A 20,855-nucleotide genomic window follows, 5' to 3' on the forward strand; every position below is an offset into this window, starting at 1 on the left:
ATGCTCCCCTGACGTTTTACGCAGATGGCATCTATATGGGGTCAAAGCTCTGCGGGAAGCGTGAAAGAGCTGTTCATGAGTCAGCTACGTTAATCAAAATCAAGAAGAAGAAGCCTTTACTGTGATTTGTGATTGCTGTTAATGTTTTGTGTGTATAGTAGCATTGTGTTTGTCTTTAAGAAAACAAACTATTTCCTTTTTAGCCCTCGGATTACTCCTCGTTTTCTCTGTGTGTGAAAATCAGTGCCATGTGTCATATACCATGAGCTGTGCAGCATCACTCCCCACAGCCTCTCTCTAAAGCTGGGAGAGTGAGTGCACACGAGTTCAGTGCTGGGGGACCTCAGCCTGCTCTGTGAGTGTGCACAGGCGAGGGTGGATGACAGGGATTCTGGCTGATTGCTCGTTAGGGAAAGAGCTGAGGAGTTCCAGGATTTATGAGTAAGGCTGGCTTGCACTGCAGTAGCACTGCATGTGAGACTGTTATGGATGCTTGGTCTCCAGCTCTCTGAGTACTGCTCCAAATTCTTCAACTGGAATGACAGTGAGTAGTGACTAACTTGCACTGCTCTTCTCTAAGGGCCCTGTAGCAAGCTGGAGGTGTAATATATGCATGTAGGAGCAAGCCATGGTGTATATCAGCATGTAAAGAGCATGTTAGCATCTGCAGATGTTTTTCCTTTTGATTCCAACATACTGAAAGTATGTTTATTTTCAGATAACATTAGGAAACAGATAAGTTTCAGACAGTAAATTCATTGGCGATACGACAGTTTAACTCTCTAATGCGAAATAGAGAGCAAAGTGGTTGAAACTTCCTTGGAGTGAGACTGACTTGAAAATAAGTTTGATTACTGTTGCTTTTTATTTTATTTTTTAAATCAGTGTGAGGATTCCAGATGCTATAGTGAGAAGCATGAGAATGGGTCAGTAATGACAGATGTGGTAACCTGCCCTTTGCTCTCTGTTTTTAAGGTGCTAATAGCAGCTTATCATCAGTTACTCTGGGTCACCGAGTTCAGTGATGTTTTTTCAAAAGCTGTTTTTTAGCAGGGTTCCTGCAAGCATGGGCAGCAGGAAGGGGCAGGAAAGTCATCATGGGCAGGAGTTGTGTGGAGTCCTTTGTGCTATCCATAAAGTGATATTGTGTATGGCATCAGTTCTAGCATTTGAGGCCCTGTTTGTACTCAGACAGTAAAGGATGAGTGCAGAGAATAGGTGCAACTTCTGTGCTGGAAAGGAGAGATTTTTGTATGACAAGGAAAGCATCCAGCAGGAGCATAAAAGACAGTGTGACATCCTTCTTATCAGTTTGCTTCACCACTTTTTCTGTCTTGCCAAAATGTAATTTACACAACTGATATTACAGCCTCAGCATTTGGCCAATTATCTTAATCTTTTGCTAAGACATTAATAGCCGCATCAAAAGTGCTGTGACAGCCTGTATGTTCGACAGGACTGGAGGTTTGTCACTTAAAGAGACTTATTTTCATTTTAACTAGTTAAATGGTGTATGGAGAAATAGAATTCAAGTTTTAACCTTTGATAGGAAAAGAAATTTTGTCACTGATTTCAGAGGAACACGATCACCCATGTACTGTCTCTTCAGGAAAGCACCTAGAGATTTTTTTTCACTGAGATTCCTTTTTAGCACTGTGTGTTAGAATTTGGCAGCTTGAACTTGAAAAATGCATCAGTTTAACCCAGAGTCAAGCAGTGAAGAGGCAGCAGTATCAATGTGATGCTGTAACCTTCTTTCATGTTACTTTGCGGTGTGTTTTAAAGCAAAGAATTAAAACACATCAAGTGGATATTGTAGCTTGTAGCTCCTGCAGCTAGAATGTCAAACTGAGAGCCACTCTGTGCTAGATAAGTCATTAAGTTAGAATTATGTATCTAAAATATATTTTAAAGTAGATCTCGTCTCTGGAAATTCAAGACAAGGCAGTTGCTGGTGTGGCTGGATTTATTTCAGGGCAAGGTGACTTCTCTGAAGAGATATATATCTGTTGGTTTGTAGACACTGAAGCTACTGACAGTAGAAGATCTCAAAAATATTTAATAGACTTTGTGAAGGAGAACTGAAATGTGGCTTTCTCCTCTTTTTCCCTTAAAGAAGTGTCTGGTCCAGAAATACAGTGATTTGTGTCTGAAATTCATAAATATGCTCAGATATTTTTTGTAGTTATTGTCTACTGGAAATGGTTATATTTCATTCTGAAGAACAAGATTTAGAGGTGAACTTTCTGGTGACATTATGAGCATTAGATGGCACATTTGGAAAACTGCTTTAGGCTGAGGTTGTTCTCTGCATCAGTATTTTCTAGTTTACCTAGAGACTAACAAGTTGTATGTAACCAGTTAAAAAATTTCTGTGGCTGGAGGTAGCCTGGCCTGTAGCAGGTGGTGGAAATGGCCGTGCAGTTCTGTAGGTTTTCCGTCTGTTCCCTCTTCCTTCTGTGAATGCACTGTAGGGCTGTTTCCTGCAAATTGGCATGTTTCTCTACTGCCTGTAGTATTGAATCCCTTAAAGTTCATGCCTCACAATTTATCTAATGCCGTAGATAACTTGATCCTGTAACCACAAAAGTAAATTTAAAATAAAACACAACAAAATTGAATCCAGATGACCCCCTGATTTTTCCACTTCTGTGGTTCCTCCTCATCCTTGATCCTTTTTTTGAAAAGAGTTGTTCTCACACTCTTCATGGATGCAGTGGAAAGACACCCATGGGTCTCTCTGGGTCTGTGTGACCGTCAGCTGCCAACACAAGATTATAACTTTCAACAAAATCAATGCGAGTATTTTCCTTGTACAGTGAGAAGACTGGCCATGGTCTGGGTGCCCCAGGGTCCCCCAAGGGGACCAGCCCCTGCTGATTTCTCCATAAGTTCACTGTGTAGAGAGAAGCAGAAATGGCTTTGTGTGTCAGGCTTTTATATGGCTGAATGTGGAAAAATGACCTGAAAGAAATAGGGACATTCATGGAACTGTAGAAAACTTCTGCAGAGTTGAAAAAGTCTTACTAGGAATTCTTGTTCATCTTCATGCTGACTATGATTCTGTTCCTGAACTGTATTCTCTAGAGCTTTTAGTGTGGTTTTTAAATGAGTCAAGTGATGAGACTTTAGTATTTCCCTTGGAAAGAAAACAAAGTTATCCCACAAGGAAGAAAGGCAGATTTCCACTTATGATGAGTCTTCTAGGTGTGTTAATTTACAAGTTTAATCAGAGATGTATGACACAGTTCTTGTTCCTCTTATTGATGCTTTGCTGGTTTTTTTCTTGGTGTTTTTTCCATCTAGGTTTGATGATTCCAGTCTTTTGTGTGGTGGAGCAGTCGGATGCCTCTCTTGAATACGATAATCGAGAAGAGCATGCTGAGTTCGTTCTGGTTCGCAAAGATGTGCTCTTTAGCCAGCTGGTGGAGACAGCGCTCCTGGCTCTGGGGTATTCCCACAGTTCTGCAGCTCAGGCACAAGGTATTCAATAAAGTTTTTTCCCACTTCTCTGCACTGCAGAAGACAGCGCCTGAGGTTGTTAGATGTAAGGAGAAAGCAAGAAAATTGGTGGCAAATCTTGGAAGTGTTTATATCAGTTGTGTTAATTGCTCAATACTAAACTAGGTGTACAACAAGCCCTACATTTTTAGCCTGCCTAGAAAGCATTAGCCAGATCTTGCTGAAGTGTGAAATCTGGTGATAATGATCAGTCAGGATATTCATGACACACTTGTTCTGTACCATGAGGCAGGTTGCTGCTTCAAGGAAATCGGCATAGAACCTTTAGGTGTACAGCTAGATGGTATTCAGTATTCCTCTTTGTAGCTGGGCAGTTTTGAACAGCATATTGTAGTCGTTGATTTTTTTAAATTATACACTGTAGCTAATGGTTACATATATATACATGCTCTCTTTATGGCAAAAAGTTGTAGGGCTAAATGTGCAGGCTGATTTCTGTTTTCACTTACCTACTATAATGCTGCAAAGCGCTTTGTAAAGCTCTACAGTCCCTTCCACTCAGAGATGATTCTGTTAGCAGCTAAATCTTAAAATAAACAAAGCTTTCCTCTCTACCCAAAATATCAGCTTAAAAAAACCCCAACCTAAAATCATAATCTTGAGGGAGATGGGCAGGAGGTGGTGGGTTGGGAAAAATCTTTCCAGAATGAACTTTGAATTTCAAGAGGCTTTTTTATACTAAACAGGTTATTTCAGGGCTTATTCTTTTGGATGAGAAACCTGTAAGTTTGTTTTATCTCCGTATCGCCAATAAAACCTGTGCACATTCAGAGTAGTTTAATAGCAATTTTCTTGGGGATTTGGATTTTGTCTGTTGATTTTAATTGTTCTGTATAGGTAGGTATTGAAATGTGGGAACAGAAGGACCAATGGTGGTGTTGAATCCAGGAGTTCCAGGGAGTGGTTAATCGAATGGGCTCCTTGTGCAAACTTCTTTCCAAGCAGGGTGATAATGATTCATTTCCTCTGTCAGCCTCTGCTCTGTGAGAGAGGCTCAGGTTCTTTATACAGGCAGAGCTCATGTGTTTATTTACGCAATATGGTAGTAAAAGCCCTGCAAGAAAGTAGTTGTTTTGGTTTTTAATATGAAATGCTTTGTGTCATCTTAGGGACTCTTTTTTTCTGAATATAAAAGGTCAGAATATCCCACTGTTTCCCTCCTGGTGAGCCAGCTTTCTGTTTGACAGCACTATCCATCTCAGTTAACACAGTTGCTCAACGTGTTGCGAGCTAACATGTGGAACATGCTGCATTAGGTGGCCAAGATTTGTTTCTTGGCACTTCCAAAGGGGAATGGGCTTTGCAGAAAACCTGCTCCAAGGAGGCATGCCATCCAGTGCAGTGATCCACACTGCCTGAGCATCTCACCTGGGGGAACCTTGCTTTTGTGGCATTGCTCTGTTGTGAGAATAGAGAGGAGGAGACAGATTGGCTCCCGAAGGAAATTAGTCACTGTGCCCAGAGGAAACGGCCACTTTGTTTTTGAGCTTTGTCAATGGGCAGGTTCAGATACTGATCTGTTGCTTGATGTGTTGGTCAAATAACTCGACTAGAAAATAGAAGTTGAATCTCTAATTATTGCAATTTGTCTAAAAGAAAAGACTAAGGTATTTTCATCTTTAAGGCAGCAATTACATTCCTCTAGACAACATCATATGGTATAATATTTAGAATGACAAAAAATACCTTAAAGAACCATCAGCCAACAAATCTCTTGGTCAGGTTATTTACCTTCACACTGAAGGGCCAGTCCACCAAAGTCTTTTAGGCATCTTGAACAAATACTGCAGGCCATGCTGATTTTGAGATATGAAGCTGAAGTATGCAGCATGTTCTGTAGTATACTGTCTCTGTGGTCACTGTCTATAAGCTGAGGGGTGAGGTACAGGCAGGGACAGCCAATAGATTTCTGAGATTGTTTTGTTTAATGAGAAAATTTATAGTCTATAGGGCTCTGAATTGTTAACTAAGGTTGACAGAAGTGTGCTGCTAAAATGCTATTATAAGGATTTATTTGGGAACACAACTTTCTGATATTAAATTGGTGAAAAAATAAAGCTATTTGCTTGATTCATTATGGTTGTAGGACAAGTCTGCTTCTGTTCTAGTGCTTGGAATTGATTTCCATTAGCAATATATGTTAATAAACGTCACTTAGTCCTTTTTTATGATCAACTGAATTACAGGATCTGCATGAGAAGTTAAGGTCCTCAGGTGCATTTTTCAAAATGGTAAAGCTTTGAACATCATGCTGTGCAAAACAGTGACATGAGTAGGTGTCCTCCAGGGACAAAGTAAACAAGTTTGTCAAAGGTTTGGTATTGTAAAAGCTGTCTAAGCTGTAACTTCGCATATAGTAATTGTCACCTTTTGAGTTGAGAAAGTATTTCATTTTGGCCCCCTCTTTTTTTGGATGATGCTGAGCGGAGCAGCAATTTCACTTCATCTTGCAAGAAGCATCTTGCCTTTGCCTGTTCCTTTTAGAGTAGGGTCTTCTGTGGCAGATAGAAGAGCTAGTTAGGGGGGAAAGAAGAGCTGTGGCAGCAGAGAGAATTGCTGTGGGATTTCACCCCACCTTTGCTGCGGTTCCCCATGGCAGCCCTGCAGAGCTGTCGAGGCCGAGTTGGTGTCTTGTGTGCAGGGCCGTGCCTCGCGCTTCCCAGCTGTACAGCAGCACGGCAGAGACTGGCTGGTGGAAAGGAGATGTGGCACGGAGTGGTAGGTGGTATGTGCCCCCCTGAGGGGGCTGCGTGCCCAAAGGGGCCCTGCCATAGGGCTGCTGGCCTGGGCTGCAGCCTGGAGCTGCAGAGCTCCCCCAGGGTGTAATGCTGTGTCCGAACATTTGAGCTGGAACACACACGCACACAGCTGCCACCTGGCCTGGGCCTCATGTACTGACTGGCTTGTGGTCACTTGGCTTATTATGGATCATTTTTATTCCTGGTTCTAGGTAAATTGATAAGTCTTAGCATAAACAATCTTGAGACAAAAATGTATCAGGAAGTATATGTGAAGGTGGCCCCATGCCTCCCTGGAAGAAACTCTTTATTCCCACGCTGTTTGGGCAGGACACATTTATTCCACAAACAGCTGGTTATGATTTTTTGTTGATGGTGGTGGAGCAGAGAGTTTTCCAGCAAGTGCTGCCCTCATGAAACTTCCCTTTTCTGACAGGAGCTGTGAAATGTCTTCTGGAACAGCATGGGAATTCGTTAACAGCTTGGCACTGGGGTGTGAAAGTTGGTGGTGTAAATGGCAACAAAGGTTTAATAAACATTTATGTATTTTTCTTTCATCACTCGAGTCTACACCTGACAGTAGTGAACCTGCTACATGTGCCTTTTAGGGAGGAAAAGAGTCATGCTTTAAAGGGGCACCTGTTCTTATGTAGTTTAATAAAATTTACATGCCCTGATGAATTTTTTTTTTTTTTTGTGGGTTAGGTATTCTAACAGGGCTATGCAAAAGAAGGGAACTGGTAGGAGGTACATAGAATACACAGTGCTGAGTGCTGGAACCAAAGTAGTATAAAAGTAGCTGCAATCTGGTGTACCCTGTGTGCAGTCCTGTGGCTTTGGGACCTGCTGTGAAAGATGATTCCCTCCTCAGTGTGGGGTGGAAGAAGAACAGTGTTAGTTTGATGCTTTTCGTATCTACTTTCTTAGAATCCATGTGAAAAAGAAAATAGTTTGATTTCCTGTGGATATATATTTTTTCTTTTGACCAGTTCCTTGCTAGCTGTTTTGAGGGTGTACGTAGAACTGATGTGCATTGTCTGCAGAAGTTAGCAGAGCTGATTGGGTGATGGAAATGGAGTTTGCCTTCTCAGGTACTTGAACTAGGTGTATTGGCAGGGCAGTGTGGAGTGCCTGCCCTGACTGCTCTCTGGGGGCAGCTTTAGCCAGGCACTGACAGGATGGTTGCTTGGGTTAGTTGCTGTATGTGGCCATGACAAGGAAAGGGGTGTACAGAAGAGTGAAATGCTGCTCAGATGTCAAGTTGAACAGAAGGAGGAGTGATAAAACAGTGGAGGGAAGTTAACACAGAGCAAGAGATCTTTCCCATCCTTGTCACTGTAGAGATTGCCAAGCTCTGGTTCTTAAGCAATGCATTACCTTGAGCAGAGCCATTGGAAGAGGCAGTGCCTTGCGTTTATGCCTCAGAGGCCTCTCTTGTGCTCAGTTTCTTCTAATGCTGTCTACAGACTGGAGAGAGGGGAAGACTTGTGTTTGCAAAGAGCTGTGTGTGGCTGGTCGGAGTGGAAGGCTGGATGGAGAGGCTGGCAGTGATCAGTGGGGAAGGTGTAGTACAAGAACAAGAAAGGAGAAGGGTTTAAGTATCTTGCCTTGCCATGTGGAATTGCAGTAGCTGGGCACAGAGGTGAGTGATGCTCTGTGGAGATTGTGGTTTAGTGAGCAGAGATCAGACGGCTCAGCCCTGTCAGCCTTGCATCACTGCAGTGGGAAAGAGGAGAATTTTGTTGAGCCGATCAGTGCCTGGCCAGACAGAGTAGCTGACACCCAGAGGTGTACCTCAGGACCTCCTCCATTCCTACTCCAGCTGCCTCGCCTGTGAAACTCTGATGTTGCTTGCAGCCTCAGGACAGCTTGGCTTCAGTGCTTCTGCAGAGCACTGTGTTCTGGAGCACTGATGCAGCTGTCTTTGCAGTGAGCTGCAGCAAGAGAGAAAGGTGGCTCTCCTGACTGTGTAGGAAGGAAACCAAGGCACAGACGTATGTTAAGAGTTCTCCTCTGGATTGATAGTGAACACGGCTGGGGTGGGAAGCAACCCAGACTACAAGTGTGTTCATTTTCTTAAAGGGTTTAAATGCGTGAACTCAGCCCTCCTCTCTGCTGTTAATTGGAAGCCCCTTTCGCTTGTGGCCTGTGTTTTAGTATTACTTCAAAGCACAGACCAGATCTGTGTGATACGATGCTGTTTAGCGAATCTGTCCAAGCCCCAGGCTGTTGTATGTAAGAATGTGGCAGCTAGAGTGCTGTGCTCCTTCACCCAGACTAGCCTTTGTGAGAGCAGCATGACCATAGTGCCCCTTATGGGATTATAACCGTGTGTATAAATATTTGAAAGGTGTAAATACCGATGAAAGAATGGATTTGCCTAAGCCGGTACAAGAGGGTAGGGCTCTGAGGCAATTGGAAGGACCTGAGCAGATGATTAGTAGGGAAAGATCCTGTGAAATATTCCCATCTGTGCTGTCTCCAGAACCACAGTAGCTTCCAACTGAGTGTCAGGTAAAGGGAGAACATACCAGCTGGGGGCTGTATTGAACACACACGCACAAGCTGGTTTATTTCTGTATCAAGAAAGGTACAGTAAAAGTGTGGCGAAACCCTGCTGAACTGTGCTTGATATATACAGCCAAGTTTGCTGTAGCTGGGAAGACCAGATATGCTATTTTCTACGGAAGTGCAAGGTAGCAGTATGGGAAAAACTGAGAGGAAACCTGAATTCAAGTTTCTCATGTGAGTAACATGCAATAAATTACAAGGCTGCTATAATCTGGGATCCTCTGACCCTTCAGCCCACTGTCACTTGTGTCTGAGTCGTGGCTCCCTATTCATGAGATCAAAGACCTTCTATTGAGAAGAGTTTAATAAATAGGAGGGACATTGGTGATATAATGGCTTAAATAACAAGACGATACAGTGATCAACAAGCTAAATGGATACAGTGATCAACAAGCTAAATGTTGGGTCACTTCCTGACTGTTACTTCTTTCTGCTACTTTTTTATTTTTCGTTTTAACAGAGACAGTGTATTGGTCTCACCTAACAGAGTTGTCGGTCCATGTAAAGCTGCTGTATTTCTCTGAGCTCAAACTCTTTTGACACGGAGTATTCTCACCCTGCTAAACCATTTCGATTTAAAACAAAACACCCCAAAACAAATGAAAGAAACCCACCCAGCCCTCTTCACACCTCTTTTCAGCAGTTCCGTCTTACACCATCTCTAATTAACAGCTCCTTACCTTTGGTAATCCCCTTTGTCCCCCTTGCTTCTACTGGGGATACTTAAAATGGGTGAACTCTTCTTTCTTCTCTCCAGTTGCAGGTGACATTATAAAAGGCCCAAATCAAATCATTTAACAGTAGTATGTGTGAGGGGTGGGGCTCATACCGACATCTTGCAGTAAACTCTGCCCGTGGCAACTTCTCTGAGATTGCTAAACAGACTGGATTTCTTGCAGTGATACTCAGCCATCCAGATCAAAGTTTTCCTTGTAAAAGCTGCTCCTTCTTGACCTGTTCATTGCTTGAGTTGTATTCTTTGTCTTTCTCCCTGATGTTTGAAGAAAGAGGGCTAAGAACTTCTCAAATATTTATTTCCCTCCCTATATACATCATTTACCAGCAAATCACTGTTTTGTCTACCCTACAAAACTTCACAACTGTAAGTGAAATTCAATTAGCCAGAACCATGAGAGAGTCAGATTTTAATGAGAATATTGAAAACCTCTTCATTCTTTGTGGGTTTTGATAGGCATTTCTGTGCATAATGGACACAGGGGTTGAAAGACACTGTTGTTAAAGGTTCAGCATCTCATGTCATTTCAATTAAAGTCCTAGAATTCTCTTTAAGAGTTCGTCAGAACTCTTAAGAAATCTTATGTAAAAAATAAAAGAAGCAACAAAGATTGAGGCGCCTTTTATTTGTAGGATTTGCTAAAATTAGTCTTGCGTTTTTTATGGAAAATGTGACATATAAAGAAATGTTAGAATGTCATATTTATAGATATATAAATGGAATATATTTTAAGTTTTACTTTGGTTTATATATATAAACACATATATGATGTATTTATAGTTTAGTATATAAACACACATTTTCTACATATACATGCGTACAAATATATATTTATATTAAAGTATAATATATATGTGGAAGCAAAAGCTCAGAATTAAATTAATAAATTAATCTTTCAGATTACTTGTCATCCTTATTCTCCATTTGTGCCGTTATTTTAAGTAACCTCATTATCCCAACAGCATGAACACCAGTGAATACTTGATTTTTTGATAAGCTCTCTGTGAAAGTTCTTAACTTCTGACTAGTGGTCAGTAAGTGCCTGTCTCCTTTTCTTCCCTGCCACCCCCCAAGCTGGTGTATAAAAGTTAGCATGTGGTATTGGCATTCTGATCCCAATATATTATTTACAGGATTCTTGTGATGGAGCAAAACCTTCTACACATAATAATCTATTTTTCTAGATGGCAAACATCTGGGTAGTATAAGTAAATGGGTAATTTATTAGTGTTTGAACAGCTTAAAGGAGGGTAAGGAAAGGTAGTCCTGAACAGCTCAGCACTTCTGACACCGCTTTCCGTCTCATTTGCGGTTTGTGACTGAGCACAGCACGGCTCATAAGCAGGAGAGGGGGCAGGGGGAAAGGAGGGAGCAGGGTGGACACAATGGGCTTTGGCTGTTCCAGTGAGACACCCTTTCATCCCTCTCTCAGTGAGACCCCACATACCTGCAAAGGGACTTTGGCGTTGTGTGCTTTGAAGCACGTCATGTTTTGGTGGCAGCTCTGCGGGCTCCAGTGAACTTGTTGCAGTGGTGTGTGTGTGTCATTTGTTTGTTCTGTGGTCATAATGGATCAAACTCGGACTGTGCTATGGGAAGAAATCATTAAACCTTTCGTTCTTGTCTCGTTTGTTTCTGAGCAATATTGCTCAGGCTGTAACAGTGAATCGGTGCTTTAGTTTGATGAGGGCCATGTTCTTTAATGCTTTCCATTCACTTTATGTTGCAGGCTACGTGCAAAAAGGTAACACCGCAGGACAGAGGTTTCTTGTAGCTTTGTACTCTTCAGGGAAAGATTTTTCTGTATTCTGCCAGTGTTGTAAACCAGTGGAGAAATGCTGGGGAAATTGAGCCACATGCTTTTTTGTGTCACAGCAACCATTACAGTAGTTTGGGGTAAAATAAAAAACAAGTTCACTCTGAAAGGCCTGTGTGTACTCGATTAAAAACTTAGACCAGTGTATAATAAATTCAGATTTTTCCTGTCTCCATTCCCAACCTCTCAGCTAAACCCACAAGTCCAGGAAACACTGGCAGTTTTGAGTAAAACTGAGAAATGGTCTTTATTAGTTTCAATTAAAAATTTTTGTTGTCTCTTTTTTTTTTTTTTTTTTTTCTTCTTCATGAATCTGATAATGAAACAGTGCTCTATTTAAAAGTGGAAATAAATTAGGTTAGGCTAGGTCTTCCCCTGTCCAGAGAAGGAAAATGAGGTGCAGTTAACAGCCTGTTAGCTAACAAGGTAAATATTTAAACATTCAGTAGGATGAGCAGAGCAAAGCCTGGTGCTGGTTAACATGTTAGGGTAGCTTTTTTTTCCTTCCTTTTTTTTTTTTTCTCTTTTCTTATTTAGATTTTTAAAAATATTCTCATCTGCTGAATTATTTTTTCCCATTCTCTCCTGTAGATAAGGGAAGCAGCATTTTAACCCAGTGGCATGAGGGGCTTGGCTTTTTGTTCCAGCTGCAGATTGCTGTGCCCCATCTGCCTTCCCCACAGGCGCAGAAAGCTGTGCCCACCCCCAGCCGCTTCTTTCTTTAACCTAACAGAGGTAGGGCACATCCCCCAGGTCAGCTTCTGCTTATTTAGAAGTAAATCCCAACTTGAGAATCCCTGGTTTGCCTTGGGTGTAGGTTCCCTATGCAGCATTTATAATGGCTGTGCTGCTGGGGAGAAAGCAGAGCTCTTCCTGCTGCCTGGTCCACCTGAAGTCCATTTGTTGTCAGCACCCCGGTCTGGATCTTGCTGCATGTGTTTGGGGGAATTGGTTTGAGCCTGCGGAGAGCAAAGGTGCTTGGCTGCAGGGCCTCTGGCAAGCTTGTGGTGTAGGGCAATACTTCTCAGTCCCCTTTAACCAGGTAGACAAACTAAGCATGAAAACCATTTTGTTCTTAAACTGAAAACCTAACAAAATAGGGGTAGAAAATCTGAAGGGGATAAACAGAAAGTGCCTTCTAGTTTAAAAAAGCAAAAGAGAGGCAAACACACTGACCCCTGTTCCGTGTCTTATTGTCTCTTCAGGAGAGATCCTCCTGGCAGCAACAGCAAAGGGTCAATTCAGACGGTTTCTCACTGCTGCACGTGAGCATTGTAGAAAGGACCTGGCTTTAATCCTCCTGGTCCTTTCTGGAATATAAATGAAGCTGTCAATCAGCAACTGTATTTGATGTTTGCATCCTTTCATACTGGTTGAATTTTACAAGGGCAGTCTGCCCTCCTGCATTGTTTGTGATCAGGGGTCTGCAGCGGATTAAATGGCTACATTTAATGGAATGGAATGGGAAAGGATGAGCAAAAGACAGTGCTATTAGTGACCTCCTTTTACCTCCTATCCTGCTCACTGGAAACCCACTCGGAGAGTACCCATGAAGGTTCAAATTCAAGCTATGTCCGAGAGAAGTGGGTGTATGTGCCCTCCTCCCATCTGCTGAGCTCCCTGATTATTCAGGGTGCGTGTCTCTTCCTTGCTTTACTGGTGGAGGCCTTGTGGAGAATTGCTCACACTCTCTCTGTCTTTTGGCCAGTAAATACCTTTGATTTATCCAGACAATTTAAAATAATATATGTTTATACAGGTGTGATTAAAAAAAGACATTGCATGAGGTTGGATGATGAGAGGAGGTTGGGGCATTTTTCACTGTGTATTTATGGGCAATTTTACTTTCAACTGAAATGAAAAATAAATGAAGTTATTCCAAATGAAAAATAATTCTTCCAAATGAAAAATAATTCTTCTAGAATGAAGTAACTGTCAATAAAGCTAGAATAGCCCTGGGATCTGGGGTCTGTATTTTATTCTGTTTTTACTTCCCGTACTGTTTTGTAAGTGTAGCACTTTCGTCTTCACCTGGCCGTTTCCAAGTTACCAACAAAGAGTTAAATTCAAACAAGTAAGCTAGGAGGAGGATGCATGTGCCAGTCAGGATTCATAGCTAAATTGCTTTCATACTTTGTTTTTATAATATATTTGCTGCTTAGCCACATTTTGGCCTTTTTTCTTTTTCTAACAAAAATCATTCTGTGGGGTAGCTGGTAGATAATTCCTACTTTGACAGAGACAACACCGTGCTAAAAATGTCCCTTGGCATAGGGATCGTTAACTGATGGCAATTTGTCTGCCTTTCTAAGTAGGTTTTTCTTCGGCACCAGCTATAGAATCTATGAAATAGTCTGTGGGGGGAAAAGTGTTTATCTTATGTTGAAACAGAGGATGAACCAAATGCTTGAGGAAAAAATTGTATCAAATAATGAGCTATAGATAATACTGTATCTTTTCAAGATCCTGGAAGTAGATGTTTAGGCAGTATTATGTGGCAGTCAGCATGAGAAAATTGGCATTTTCTGAAATGCTACCATAGAATGTGCTTCAAACGTCACTCTTTATGTATCCATGTATATAGATAACATCAATTACATATTTTTAAATGTTGATGATGAGTCTAAAAGCTACATGCATTACAAACATAAAAGTTTCCTTTTCTGTGGCTTAACCGTGGAGAGCAAGTCTTACTTTTCTCAATCTGAAAAGCGTATTTGTTTGAATAATAAAATGAAGAGTGGTATTTTGTTAGTAATATTAATAGAGATTTATTAATAATTTATTGTGGTGCTTTCAAATAAAGGACTACACCTACTAGGGTTTTTTTGGGGGGTGGGGTCATTTGCTTTTTTTGATATATCTATTAAAAGAGCATAGCAACACCATGTATTTGCATTTTCTGATCACTAAAATTCCTCCCTACGCATAAATGCGTATGTGAAATTGAGAACCTAATTAAAAGATTAACAGCATGTACAGTAATTTACCCAAAAGGCATGTGTTAATTTGTTAAAACACTAAAGATCTTTATGCTGTCTTTTTTGATGCTATCAAAATATTTTCCGTGGAACTGGTTGAACCTGGTCTCTTCATTAGAAATTCTTCTGCAGAGTAAAACAACTTAATTTCATATCTAATTGCATAAGGAATTATAAATTATCTTTTCTAAGAGACCTATGACACTAAAACACAGAATGAACAAATAAAATGGATTTGTTCTAGTACAAATGAAGATATATGGCAGTATTTTTATTACAGACACCATTTGTTTGGGCTGAGCATCTGAATATTTTACTATAAGATGCAAAGTGCTATTTGTTGAGCAGTCATTCTAGCAATGCATCTTAAGGTGTTTTGCAACTAATTGCCGTGCAATGAAGAAACCCAAATCAACAAAGCCCAGGCCCACCCATAAAATAAAATCCTATGCAGAATGAGATAAATCTGTTCCAAGGGAAGTGCATTTTATGTGCATTCATAGAAGCAGTGGGATCTGCTTCTTGGATCAAACATACAACTTTTCTTTTGTTCATGAGGAGAGACCTGTTGATTCAAAAAGTGTGCTTTAGCTCAGCAAAAGGGTGACTTGCTGCACATAAAGTGGTTTCCAGCTAGTTAAAGCATGCTGCAGTGTAGACTGGAGCACACAGGTGAAGGATTTCATGTCTGGTTTCTCTTGGGGATGAGGTATAGAACAGTTTACTGAAGGTGGGGCATTTCCCTCACGTAAAGGGGAATGTACGTCCTGCTCTGACTCCATTAGTGTCCCACAACCTGAGGGTTGCCATTCTGCTGCACAATTAGGATGTCCCTCCCTCTTGGAGACTTCCAGTGAAATCCTGAACGACTCTGCCTTCCTGCCTTGAAAACACAACCAGTAGGTTGTCCTTTAGGAAACAACAGGGTGTTGAACAGTACAAAGTGACACAGTAATCTGAGAGTTGAGTATTAACCTTATGGCAGAATTCAGCAGAAATGGGCAATTGTTAAAGATTTGTCTTTTGTAAATTCTCATAGAATTGTATTCTGACGTTGAAAGTTTAAAATATTTTATAGTACATTTAGCATTTTGTAGTGCACTGTGTCAGTGTTGGTGCCAAGGCTGTTTGAATGTTGCTGAACGTCTGTTTAACCAGATTAGATTAAACCCTAATACATTATTTAGTGCAAGGAACAAATTAATATTATACTGACCTTTGGAGGGTTGAATTAATAAATTTATCACAAGGATTAGTTTGGAATTGCATAATAGAGACCTTCTTTTGTTTATTTATCCAGAACTACTTTTATTACGAAGTTTACTAACACAAAGCTGCTTCCATTAAGCTGATTGTTATTCCTAGATAGTAAAAGATCAATGCCATATTGTCTATATCCCAATGTATGGATGGATTTATGAATTTTTGTAGAAGGGCACCAAAAGGGTAGTATGGCACTTCATAAAGTCAAGTAGAAAAGAAATGTAATATTTTTTAGCTGGAGAGCTTCTATGGTCTGGTTTGAGTGGTATGAGACGAAAACTTCGGTATTTATGGTGAAATGTGGATTACCCCTTAAAAAAAATTTGTGCCAAATAATCCCAAGTGATTTCAATTACAAGGTTGAGGAACATTTTTGTAATCATCAAAACATGAGATTTTTTTTTCCCTTAGCTTTCTGTAGCTCTGTATTAAAACTTCATTTTGCAAGAACTTCTTATGCTTCACAGTTTTGAGTGTGTGTCAGTACAGGAAAGTGGGGAGAGAGAAAGCAGAAAAGAAGAGAGACAGACAAATTTTCCTGCACTGTTCGTTATAACAGTGTCATGACTTTGTGAGGGACAGCAGTGTGATTTTTTGGTAGTGTAGTAAGCACCGGCACCATGCCACCGAGGTTCAGCAAATCCCTGTCCCATTCTTCTCCTTCCTGACCAAGGTTGGGATGGAGTTGCAGGTACAGCTGTAGCACTGCATGGCACTGTGATGCCCCAGGGTCACAGTGTCAGTTTTGTGGAAGGAGGGACTGTTACACAACAAAATTGCCATCATACATCTTCAAGGCTTCTCCTGTTTCTTTCTCTTTTTATATCTGGGTCTCTTGTGCACAAATTCTCATTTTGCATGTAAATGTGAAGGAGATGGAGAAATCTTAGCTGCAGATGGAAAAAAAAAAAAGTCCTCCAGTGTCTTCATATTTTAAAAAAATCCAGAATTAGAAGGAGATAAATTTATGTAGCCTTTGCACCATAATAATATGGCAAGACCTGACACAAAGCCATAAGGCTTTTTTCACAGATTTAGTTGTCTGGAAATTGTGCAGTGCTGTTTAAATAGAATGTCTTTTAATAGATTGCAAGAAATAAAAAAAAAAAAATTTAAAAATCATGTTTTCACCAAGGATTACATGATGGCAGTGTTAACTCCCGTGCAATTAATAGACAGCGTGTACTTTGTTTTCCTTTGAGTGCTTAGCATTTTCTCTAGATTTCATCTGGTCACGTATCCAGGAACTGGGTATGGATGCAAGCTGCTGTTAATTGAACTGTATTTAGGACTATTAAAACCATCATATGTGCAGTATGGCAAGACGTGTATCTAAATGTGCATTTGCAGCAATGTAGCTGTGGCATGCATATCCTGTAGTAGATAGGCAGCCCCTAGTCCATGTATTTTTAGATACAAAACCTAATTGGTTTATGACAAAATAACTTCCTATATTAGCATAGCATTTATCTTTTACAAAACGTACAGTTATTTCCCCACAACAGTTGAGAAGTGCAGTTTGTAGCTTAACAGGAATATGTTCTAATTTTGTCGTGGAGCATTGGCCCATTGAGTCAGGTCTTGTGTTGTAGCAATTTCTTTATATAGAGGAAGGCTAGTCCTGGTTTCCCCTATCTCATACACCTACTGAATGTCTTTTTACATCCAGCTAGTTGTGTGATGTAGTATTTGGGGGGAACAAGATGCTGTTTTATGCGAGGAGTGATCAGTTCAAGTCTGGAAGCAAAAAAAAAAAAAAATTCCTTATTTCCGTGCTTGATGGATTAAGTCTTTTATATAACATGTTTTATAGAAAAAGAGCTATGTTTGTACAGAAGGAGGTGCCAGAACGCTAATAGAAGTATAGTAGCTCATCTGATGGGTGGGACAGATTTCTTCGTGCTGTTTGGAAAAAAAAAGTTAACCCCGTGTGGGAGTGTAATATCTGGCATTGTTAATTCTTGACATTTTGTTTCCCATGCTTCTGGGGCTCTTGACAAGGGGAGCTTCATCTTCTCTGTAAAAATTTAATTTGGAGAGATAAAAAAAAAATTCTTAGAGGATTCCATCAGAAGCTTGTTAGCATGATCCTGTCTTTGGCATGAGAACATGGAATAGAAAAGAATCCAAGCATTTTAATTTGCTGGGAACAAAAAGAAGCTGGTTGGTAACTTTGGGATGCAGTCTTGCTCTCTGAAGCACATTACTTTGCGGGCGTGCAGGCACGTGACAGTGTGATCGTACATGGGGCTGGGTTGGTTTCAAACGCGCCTGGGGCCTCCTGTGGCCCTTTTGTTATTTCTCAGCCTTTGGCACCGAGTGCTGGTGGGGGATGTGTGGAGATGGGGAAACGAGAGAAATGGATATTAGAATTCAGTAGCCGATTTAAATTAAGCAGAAACCTCAGTATGTTATAAACTTGTAAGGCTATATATACACTATGGCATGTGGCTGGACTGTAGTCATGCTCAGAAAACCACTGAATATTATAGGACAGTTCATATGTTTTCTAATTCTTCCCAGAAAAAAAGAGGGTTTATGGGGATATTACTAAGTAATATCTTGTTACTGTATTCCTACTGTTGGCAGTACAGCAATTTGAACTTTCAAAAATTGCAGATTAGGTATTTCCCTAAAACTATATGTACTATTTAGCATCTTACTGATGTTCTGGCAGAACAGCACAGGGATTGACAGAAACTGGAGCTGGAAGTGACTGAAGGGAGCTAACGGAGTTTAGTGAAGGTTATGGAGAAGCAGTTGTTTCCAGCAGATGTCCCGTGAAGAGAGATGGGAGAGGGAGAGAGATGCCAAAGCAGGAACTACTCACCCTGAACGTGACTTTTTCAGCCAGGAGGAATCCAGGCTGACAATGTCATTTGGAACTTTGCATCCTTAGTAGGAAGAAGTAAGAACAGGAGTGAAAAAGCTGGTAGTAGTAGAGATAATGGCCTGACCTCTTAAAACATAAGCAAGAGGTTCATATATCAGAAGAAAATATTCCTTGCAATGGTAGAAACTGAAATGCAGGGTTCTGCTACTATTGGAGTAACGCCAAAAATGGAACTTGAAAGGTTTGTCATGGTGTGAAGACTATGTGAAATAGAAAAGTTAAATGGGCATCCAGTGCTGTGATGTAGGGTCCAAAATCAGCTCACACAGTGCTGTTAGTGTTCATAGTTATTGGTGCTGTAGCCTCAATAAGGGATTCTTTACCAGAAAATTAAGTTATATTTTCAGTTACAGAACTGTAAATAAAGTCAAATACTTCTGAAGTCAGTGGAGTATTTGATTTCCACTGATGCAATTGAGGACAGAGGTTGAAACATGATTTTTGTTTCCATATGTATCTCAAGCTGTATTTCAAACTTGTTTTATATGAAGAAATAAATAATGTGTTGTGAGGCGGGTTGGGAGCATAGACGACACAGGTTCACATAAATTTATGTATATTAGTATGTGGTTACTGATCCTATACCTGATTGTTTGCAAAGAACTTGTTTGGGGTGTTCTATTCATGTAATTTTTTAGCTGTATCCTGATATGGAAAACGAAACTCAATGCTGCTATTCTGGAGTGAGTTGTTTAGCTACAGGAGATATAGGCCAAAGCCATTTTACTACAGAACATTTTTCCTTATTTGAAAGCCATCCTTTTGCAGGATATTTTTTGTTTAATGATGTTCAGAGTAATTTGATTGTTATTTCTAATATATTATCGAAGCTTGGGTTTGGGTTCTTGCTTGCTTATGTGAATACCTGAGACACAGTGACTTAGACTGGAACAATGAAATAGGGATTACCTGTAGGAATCCTCCTACCACTTCAGGGTCATGGACAAAGATGCCCTGTGTCCTCAGAGGCCAGAAGTGTGGCAACTCTAAGACTGAAAGTAAGGAGCTATGTGTGTCTTAATATATACAAGATTTGACTTGGTTTCAAGTACTTTTCTTAAGACTGGAGGAAGGAGAAATCTGCAGAGTAGGGAGACACATGAAGCCTGGATTTAAGAGCCTTAAAGTAGGGTATGGTGTTGCTTTAGTTGTGTGTCTGTGTGTGTTTGATTGAAGGTGGGGGATAGCAAATATCCACTGTTTTGGCAAGGACTGAGAAGTTGGTCTTTAACTTGACTAATACGTATGTGTATGTAGGAAGGTTTTAAAAGATGGGGAAAATACTTGTTAATTTGGACTATTTGTGGTTGAAATATGAACACTTGGGTGTAATAAGAAGAAATACAGTAACTTTTTGTTTTCAGAGAACTTTTTAGAAATACTACTTCAAATTAAGATTCGTGTGTTTTGTGGGGTTTTCACATAGGGTGGAAAGCAGGGTACACTGTCTGACTGCATCCATAAATCAAGATGGTGCCTTTTTTTCTGTGAAGCTTAAGGTAAAAGACTTTTGGTTTTAAAGCACAAGGTGGTTACTACTTGTCTGTAGACTTCTAAATAATATATAAATGCTAAAGTTTTTTATTTGATTAACTCTTTATTCATTAACAAGGTGCTTATGGAGGAACATTCATCAGAAGCTTTAGAAATTGTGGGAGATTTGTGTTGTCATATGATGTCATTACAGCAATACGCAGCATTGTAAAACTTCAGAGCAACCACTGCTGTACCACCGGGGTGAATAATGGAGCATTCATTCACTCCTACCAAATCCCAACATCAAATATTCCACAGGCTCTCTTAAAACAGAAATTGTGCCTGTAGGAACATGTACTGAGAAGTAATGTTTCAGAGGGTATAATCAGAGTACCCCAAGAAGAGTGGTAGATATTTGAATTCCCAGAAGTTGTTGTGTTAAAGCTGCGCAAAAGCTAGAGATTCTTGGAGGTAAAGGCTCTTCATATGGGAGTGGCTCAAAAAAAATCTTGGCTATCTCATGCGGAACTGGTGAGAAGGAACACTAGAGGCCAAATGCTGCTCGGTTACACCATCCTATGTTTGGAGTAGTGCCAAAGACGAGCGCTTTCCCTGCTGCGACTGGGCTGGGGGGAGTACAGCTCTGAGGGGTCTGAGCAACCAGTGACTCTACTCTAAACCACGCATAAAACAAGTTTAGCAATCTTGGACTGTTGAACAATGATTCATTTTATAATACGACCGCAAAATGTAGCTGTGTTGGTAATGATTGCTTCAAACAGCTCGAGAAACTGAATGAGCAAGGAAAGGTTGGGATTACCCTTAGCCCTACTAAGTGTCCTTGTTGGGCCGGAGGTCA

General features: G+C 40.6%; 1 protein-coding gene across 2 annotated transcripts in view; it reads left to right on the forward strand.

Moving 5' to 3' along the window:
- Positions 1 to 20,855, forward strand: part of SATB2 (SATB homeobox 2) — a 132,867-nt gene that overhangs the window by 19,906 nt on the left and 92,106 nt on the right. For both annotated transcript variants that reach the window (XM_039555439.1, XM_039555440.1), the window contains exon 3: positions 3,307 to 3,483. In XM_039555439.1, coding sequence (XP_039411373.1) covers positions 3,307 to 3,483 — 177 coding nt within the window. The remainder of the gene's footprint in view (positions 1 to 3,306; positions 3,484 to 20,855) is intronic.

The sequence above is a fragment of the Corvus cornix genome, chromosome 7 (assembly GCF_000738735.6).
Source record: "Corvus cornix cornix isolate S_Up_H32 chromosome 7, ASM73873v5, whole genome shotgun sequence".
NCBI classification, from domain to species: Eukaryota; Metazoa; Chordata; class Aves; order Passeriformes; family Corvidae; genus Corvus; species Corvus cornix.